This window comes from Eriocheir sinensis, chromosome 56 (genome assembly GCF_024679095.1).
Source record: "Eriocheir sinensis breed Jianghai 21 chromosome 56, ASM2467909v1, whole genome shotgun sequence".
NCBI classification, from domain to species: domain Eukaryota; kingdom Metazoa; phylum Arthropoda; class Malacostraca; order Decapoda; family Varunidae; genus Eriocheir; species Eriocheir sinensis.
The window spans coordinates 7,322,367-7,331,205 of NC_066564.1; the positions used below are offsets into that span (position 1 = coordinate 7,322,367).

Genomic DNA, 8,839 nt, shown 5'->3' on the forward strand with positions numbered 1-8,839 from the left:
CTGCGAGTTATTTTGCAGCTGTGAAGTTATTCCTACAACACCGGGCCATAACCCACCGGTGATCGGCAGCCATGATGATCGCCAGGGGTGTGGGCAGGTGCTGGGCCAGGCTGCCCCGCCACACGCAGCACCAGGTGAGCACCGACACGCCAGGCACAACGGGAAAGCACATGAAATGGACCTAAACCTTCAGGAACCTTGCCGAGGCCCACGGGTCACCTGGGGGCCGCCCGGGCAGCAAGGTTGAACAGCTGATCCAATCCCAGTACTCTTCCCCCGGGGGTTTGGTGCTCCTGTAGGCTGGCTCCTTCACGCCCGTGGGTGCATGTGTGGCCCGTGGTAAAAACCTAACAGACAGCTTGCCTCAGAATTAATTAGGCTTCTAGAAGCCAACCCTGTTCACCTGCTTGCCTCTGAGAATCAATTAGGCACCTGGTTGCATGAGATAATTATGTGTGAAGGAGGCCAAGGCGATGTCCACAAAGCTCGTGCCTTGAACACCTTGGTGACTCCGGTAATCATGCCCTGAGGTACTTGGAATGGGAAAGGGGCCTGTAAGGAGACTTACCAGAATTCATCCAGAATAACATCCAACTCACTCCAGTGGCCAACCCTATTTTTTAATGGATTCCAATGTTTGGTAAATCTTAGGAATAGCGGCTCCTACCGGGTGCGCGTTTAGGGCACGGTGTGGTGGTAATTACAACATTTCTAGCACGTACGATGGTGTTTTGACAAGCAGACAGGCGTGTTTATGTCACAAGGGGTGTATTTTTCTGCGTGGGCTCTTCCCTTTCTTCATCCCGGAGCTCGCAGTCTCATCGCCCATCGACTTGGAAGAAATCGTGAGGCCAGCATGGAAAAATACACCCCTTGTGACATAAACACGCCTGTCCGCTTGTCAAAACCCCGTCGTACGTGCTAGAAATGTTGTAATTACCACCACACCGTGCCCTAAGTGCGCACCCGCTAGGAGCCGCTATTCCTAAGATTTACCCAATGTTTTATTCTTCAGTGATTACCCTTATTTCCATTACAAATTACTAATTTCTGATCATTAAAAACTAAATAAGCATCAGTAGGTCACTATTCTAGAGGTGATAGGTATACTTTTTAGGATACTATAGTAGCTGATGTTTACAATTAATGTTAAAGATTTGTTTTAGGTTTATGTCACCCCTTGTGACATAAACACGCCTGTCCACTTGTCAAAACCCCGTCGTACGTGCTAGAAATGTTGTAATTACCACCATACCGTGCCTTATATGCGCACCCGCTATTCCTAAGATTATCCATAGTATTTATTGTTGTACGTATCTTGCTAAATGTGACCAATTACTGATAGTGACCTTTTTTTTTTTTCAGATCCTCCGTTCCTCAGCAAGATGTGAGTTGATGGGAGGTGTCCTTCTTTTTAGTAAAAGAGGCAATTCAAGGACCTAGGAAGAGCTAAGAAAACATCCTTAGTAAACTAAACCTGAAAAAGGACCATTCTCAAAATTGAGTCCGATTTACTCCCAGAGATATCTTATTACACCATCATGAAAGAGTTGTGGTGAGGAGGAAAGGGATGACTATTCCAGAACATACCAGTGAAAGGAATAGAAAAGTGAAAATATCAATTAACACTACAATGAAATAGAAAGACATGTAACAAGATTATGAGAGGGTTGGTGGCATCCAGTTAGCATAATCAGAATAGGGAGTGCAACATTATCATCTTGATTTATTACATAGGTCTCATGACATATATTTTTAGTGAAAACCTTTTCAGCTACTTGACTACTCTTATGAATAATTATCTTTAGAGTATACCAAGTTGATACAATAAAAAGAAGCTCAAAGGCTATTCCCACTGCCACAACTTCACAATCTTAAAAGATGCTTCTAATGATTGCCTTTCAAGTAGATTATGTTGCTGTAAAGAAATCTGACTGAATTATATTTGTAAGTTAGAAGCATGCAGTATTAGATGTGCATGGCCACTCTGCTCGTCTCCACAGTACCATTGGCTCTTGAGCCTGTGATGAATAAGAACCCACGGCCAGTTCAACTTCTGGGTTACCTGACTTGCCTCAGAATTATAATGGGTAGTGAAATTTCAAATGCTGTGTCATGTATGAGTGGAATATAAATAATTATTATTTTAAATGCAAATCTTGAATTTGTGTATGTATGTACGGTATGTGTACTATAAAGGGTGAAGTTTCAGTTGGTCAAGAATTTAGTAGGGAAGCCAAGGGTTTAGGGTTATCAAATCTATTTAAAGACTCCATTTCCTCTCTCTCCTATCTTGTCATTTCAACTGTATACCACTGACAGTACCTTCATGAAGATGTGATACTTGAGATTCTACTGTGTGGGTTCACAGGCAACCTATCCTGAGGGCATTGAAAGACTTTTAGAAACTATTGAAACTGATGATAGTTAATAGAAAGAAATACATTTGAATATCAATAAAAAATAGTTCCATGATTTTTTATATATATATAATTTTTCATGTTTGTGTGTATGTGTGTGTGTGTGTGTGAGAGAGAGAGAGAGAGAGAGAGAGAGAGAGAGAGAGAGAGAGAGAGAGAGAGAGAGAGAGAGAATTAACCATCCAGGTTCTGGACACATGGCCATGATATTTATTTATTACCTACAGGTGTATCTGCTTGGAAGGTGCATATGCCTCCACTTACTGCTACTTCAAAAAGGTAACTTTTGTGTGTGTGTTAGCAGCATGGCACACATGTGAATGTCTGAATTCTCCATCTTCATTTACTATTGTGCAAGGACTTTTTAAGTTCATATTTTGCAGTACTTCAGTATAGCATTCATTTGTTAATTTTTCATGACCTAAAAGTAGGTGTTTTTTATGTTTGTGATAATCTCATTTCTACATCAACAGATCGAGGCAGCAATATGAGCAGCAGATCCAAGAGCTGCGGCACTTCCGCACTGCTACTCCCTTTTGTGAGTGCCGTTAAAATATTAAAAATTACTGTCATTTTAAAGTAAGATATCTTTGAGGGAAGTTCTCAGGAGAGAACAGGTCATTGGAGTTATAGATTGGTAGTTACATTTCCAGGAACATGTCCCATAAATCAAGGGTGACTTGTACTTCTTTTAGTTGCTGTATCAGTAATAGCTGCTCTTTGTACTCACACTTGTTTTTGTTTTCTCTAGATGGTGAGGTGAAAGTGGTGGAAGTGCCACCTTTTGCAGAGTCTATTACTGAAGGAGACATTAGGTGGATGAAGGCAGTTGGGGACTCTGTACGGGAGGATGAACCTGTGGCAGAAGTGGAGACAGACAAGGTAGGCACTCTTAATATAGTCGTTCATGATGGGTAACTCAAAAACAACTATTTTTACAATGTTTCTATGCTTTTAACCTTCATTGTAGTCTTTGGTTCATTACCTTTTATTGACAGTCTGTCTGAACTGTTGTCTTAACTTCAACTCCTTTATATAGCTTATTCATCAATATAAAGTGCATAGTAGCAAAAGTTTTTTAAATCATTACCCCAAAAGAGATTTTTTTTTTTTTTTTTTTTTTTTCCCCTAATGTTAGGGAATCGGTGAAATTAACAGCATGAATATTTTGTAATGAGCCAAAATATTGAAATTTAGTAGTGCTTTAATTACTTTTCTTCATTATGAAACATGTGATTTTGCTTGTGTTGCAGACTTCCATGCCGGTAAACTCCCCCTGTTCTGGAGTGATTAAGGAGCTGCTGGTGGAGGATGGCTCTACCGTCACCCCTGGTATGCATGTCTGCAAGATAGAGGCTGGAGAAGTGGCTGATGCCCCTGCCAAAGAGGCACCCAAGGCTGCTGAGGCACCTGCAGCTGCAGCCCCCCCAACACCTGCCCCTCTTGCTTCTGCTCCACCTCCTCCTAAACCTGCAGCAGCTGCTGGCCCCATACCTAAGACTGCCCCTCCCGCATCCCCTCCACCTGCTGGCCCTATGTCTTCAATACCTGTGGCTGCCATCAAACACTCCTCTTTCATCCATAAAGCTGAAGTCAAGGTCAGTGGTATTTACATAGTGCATTTGTCACATTCTGTTCTTGGAAGTCACAAAGATATGGTGAAGGTACACCAATCGTTTTTTTTAAAGTATACAACTTAAAGTAAGGAGACTTCAAATAGCTAGTGGGCCTGTCTCTGAACTTGGGTTGAAGCTTTTTAATAGATCAGTCTGGCAATAGTGCCATGCTTGTGCACCACATATAGAGCATTCAAATAAACTTATTATTTAAGTAATAATCATCATTCACAATGTATAACTCTTTGTTGGTTTCATAGGTGCCACCTGCAGACTACAGCAAGGAAATCAGTGGCACTCGTACTGAGCAGCGTGTCAAGATATCAAGGATGAGGCAGCGTATCGCCCAGCGCCTCAAGGATGCCCAGAACACTAATGCTATGCTGACAACATTTAATGAGCTGGACATGAGGTAAGACATATTTAATAAAACAAGAAAGAGCTGAGAAACTTGTCAAATAATTGAGATGAGGCGTGAATACAACTTTGGATTGATTATTCCTACTCAGCCTTATCTATTTGTGTCACATCACAACATTTGGTGTGTTGAACACCTATTAAGTATATTCTGCTCCATAAAATTGTGGAGTTATGTTTGAATGATGGTTTCATGCATCCTAGTAACATCATGGAAATGAGGAAGAGTATTGGTGAGCAGTTTGTAAAGAAGCATGGAATCAAGTTGGGCTTCATGTCGGCATTTGTTAAGGCCTCAGCATATGCCCTCACACTGCAGCCTACGGTGAATGCCGTGATAGATGGTGGTGAGATCGTCTACAGGGATTACGTTGACATCTCTGTTGCAGTTGCAACCCCCAAGGTAACATTTAATGTGATTGTAACTTGTAAAATATGAAGTGTGTACTTGACAGATGAAATGCCTACCCTAAATAAATGAGACAATTGTTAAGTGATCTTGGCCTCTGACAAGTTCTTTTTTCTTATAATGTATATGATGCTCTTGCAATAGTCAAATGCTCAATTATGTGGTCGAATTTTTGTCTATATGGTTGACTGTTGATTGATACTACATTTTAAAGGCTGAAACTTCATGGCTTAATTGAAAATATCAAAGGAGCAATAATAGATTAATTAATCTCTTAATGAAAAATAAAGAAAACTGAATTTTATAACATTTAAATGTTTTGTTATTCAGGCAAAAAATTGAGTGTACTACCACATGAAAAATGACATTATTGTAGTGTTAATTTTATTCCCTCATCATGTCATTTGCAGGGTCTGGTCGTGCCAGTGATTCGTAGTGTTGAGAGCATGAACTATCTGGATATTGAGAATAGCATCATAACCCTTGGGGAGAAGGCACGCACTGGCTCCTTGGCAGTGGAGGACATGGATGGTGGCACCTTTACCATCAGCAATGGTGGGGTGTTTGGGTCCCTCTTTGGTACCCCCATTATCAACCCTCCACAGTCTGCTATTCTGGGCATGCATGGAATATTTGATCGCCCTGTGGCAAGGAATGGACAGGTGAGATTCTAAGTCATTTTTTTAATCTTAAATATTTTGAATCATGCAAGACTTTTTCAGCCATTTAGAGAAGATTTTGACACCAAAGTCTTGAACACATTATATGATTTTAAGTATTACCCAGAATATTTTATGAATGAACTTTTTCTTCCCCTCATTTGAAAAAGCTGGCCTCTATATACATCACGGTTATTTCCTATTTATCAAACTTAGGCCTGAATTTTACACAAATCTGCTTGAGGGTTTTATTTGTCTTGGTCTGACACTAGCAAGTTTACTACTACACTTTGTGTAGTAGCCCATTTTGGTAATGGTATTATTGACTTCAGCATCAATGTCTGATACAAATTATAAACAGGACAGGGCTGAGAACAAAACACTGAGGGACACTTCTAATGACTAGTACCCTATCTGAGGCAGCTTCATTTAGTACTACTCATTGCTGTCTGTTGCTCAGCCAATTTGCAATCCATTTATCTTATCTACCTTCATTACCTAGTTTTCTGATTTTATAAGTGATATATTGTGTAAAACTACAAAACTCCTTTTGAAAATATAGATAAACAATGTCCAGTGATTTGATTGCATCATAAACAGAGAAAAGGTCATAGGTTTATAAATCTGGTATCTTTTCTCTAGACTGAAAAAGGGGATATTATGTTAGCAATCTTCAAACACTAAAGATCAGAGTTAGGGATATTAAATACAAATGCAAATCACAGTATCAGTTTAACTTTATTTAGGATGTCATTAGAGGATTTTATTCAGATTATGATAATAGTGTTTCAGCAAGTGGTTGAAAATGATCTCTGTAGTCTGTCCAAATTAACTTGGCCAATTTGCACCGGGAAGGCGATGATAGTAGGCTACCTATAAAGTAATGCACACTTTCCGTCATTATTTCATACATAGCTCATTCACATAGGCATACCAAATTTAATCACTCAAAAAATATCTTCTACATTAACTTCATACAGGTAGGAATCATTGTATTGAAGAATAAGTTCCGTACCTGTGGCTGTTGCGCTGAGCGTACATAGCCTACCCGTCCCTCCAAGCCACAGATGCATAACTTATTCCTCAATACAATGATTCCTACCTGTATGAAGTTACTGTAAAAGATATTTTTTATGTGATTATATTTGGTATGCCTATGTGAATGAGCTATGTAGGAAATAATGAAGGAAAGTGTGCATTACTTTATAGGTAGCCTACTATCATCGCGTTAAGTGCTCGTTTTGCACGCCCCGTTCTCCCTTGAAAACTTGCAGTATTATGATTGTACTTTCTTTATTAGGTGATGTCATTGATTGTTAAAGTAGAGTGCCGTCATTTAATTAAATTACGAATATTTTTTAATCATGAAACTTGCTAGATTATCTCAATCATATATATTTGGTACGTCTCTTTGACACAATGCATGATGTCATCAACAGCCAATCAGGTGACAGGGGGGCAGAGCTTAATCAGAATGGGGGAGGGGTTTCTCGGTGCAAATTGGCCAAGTTAATTTGGACAGACTATAGTTAGTCATTCACTACAGCTGTATCTTCATTTACTCCTTTCTGAGTAACTATTGGTGATTTTACGAAGTGTGGAAATCATCTGTCGTAATGAATTGGAAATTATTTATAGAATTATATTTATAGTAAAATATATGTTTCAAATATTATAGTAGTATATTAGACTATATTAAAAAATCAAGGGTAAATCACAGATCCCCAATTGCAGACTTTGAGGTAGGCGAAAATGATTGCAGAAATGCCCAGCACTGCTGAAGTGAGAGAGGTTGGGTATACATGTATTCCGTTACAATTAGGGATTTTATAATTCATAAGCCCACTTAACACCCTTTTCAGGTTGTCATCAAGCCCATGATGTACATTGCCCTCACCTACGACCACAGACTCATTGATGGCAGGGAGGCTGTCACTTTCTTGCGCAAGGTTAAGCAAGCTGTTGAAGATCCAAGGATTATGCTTTGTGGGCTTTAATTCAGTGTGCATTGTCTACAGTCACAGTGAACAAACTGATATGATTGATTAGTTGACAAAATTTGGCATTCAGTGTTTTTGTTATTTTTTCAGAACCATTTTGTTTTTGTTTTTTCTGGTGTCTTGTTTTCACCTGCTTAGCACAATACTGGTATTCTATGCTATAATGCTGTTGTTGCGGAGGTAGATAAACAATACCTACGTTATTTTAAAAAAATATGTACTGAAAACTTAAATTATATTTTTAACTTTTAAAAGTCTGCTGTTGCAGAACATTTCTGAAAGACAGGCTGAAACCTCTTGTCTGTAGCATTAATTGTACATCTTGTACATACTTGTAATATATGCTTATATATGATAATTGTTGTGACCAGTATATGGATTGGACCTCCTTTTATTTTCCTGATTACATATCTTTAAAAATAATATTTTGTCAGTACCTCAAATGTAATTCACTTGATTACCAGACATCCATCATGCACAGGCTTGAAGGTGGTGCAGTGAAGAAGAGGTTCAAGATTGCATATGATGGGTTAATAAATTCCCTGTGAAAGCCAGTGTATTTCCATGTTCAAATATTTTAAATAACTAGTGATGCTAAAGCTTTTAAGGAAAACTGTAGCAGTATGGGCCAGAAGATAAGTGACTGCTTATTGGCCACATGTTAAAATATCAGGTAAGAAAATTTTGGATATACCCTATAGCTGCGTGTGGCCTCAGTGCCCGTTACTATTGCATTGACCCTTGAGTATGTGGTGAGTAAGAACCCAACCCCAGGACACAGGGCAGGTATGCATAATATTTACCTACTGATGCACTTAAATTTTCAATGTCAGATGTACAGGAACCCTAATTCACTTGTAGTGGATCAATAAAAAAAATTCACAAGTAACAATCCTAGGCCTTAGGTTCATGTCAGTTTCATAGCATAGTGGAATAAATGAATGGGACAATCATAAAATATCTAGTCACCAACAGAGTCTGCTGTTCACCCCAAATCATGATGAATTGCCATCACAAACCTCCCAATGGTTACCTCACTAGCTATCTTAACTAGATAATTTTACGTAGGTATCAGTGATGAAATAAGACCATGTTCAGTGTTTCTTTTCTCTGTTTCAACAAGGAAAATTCCTTGTATACATCAGATAATGTTACACCACCAGAAATCAAGATATAATATTTTCATATCAAAATAAGTATCACTACACACAAATGAATTCACCTGGTATGCTGTGCTGAGTGGAAAGCTTGGGCTTGTTTTCCTCCTGCATATGTTATCAGTGATATCATTAAGAACCAAGGGTATGTTGTCTACCAT

General features: G+C 38.9%; 1 protein-coding gene across 1 annotated transcript; it reads left to right on the forward strand.

The window, feature by feature from the left end:
- Nucleotides 1-7,900, forward strand: LOC126984228 (dihydrolipoyllysine-residue succinyltransferase component of 2-oxoglutarate dehydrogenase complex, mitochondrial-like). The gene is made up of 10 exons (XM_050837776.1): nt 1-134; nt 1,366-1,387; nt 2,648-2,699; nt 2,894-2,958; nt 3,172-3,302; nt 3,674-4,018; nt 4,297-4,448; nt 4,658-4,856; nt 5,273-5,524; nt 7,384-7,900. Exons 1-10 carry the CDS (start codon nt 72-74, stop codon nt 7,516-7,518), a joined length of 1,416 nt encoding a protein of 471 aa, XP_050693733.1. The 5' UTR covers nt 1-71; the 3' UTR covers nt 7,519-7,900.
- The last annotated feature ends 939 nt before the right edge of the window (nt 7,901-8,839 follow it).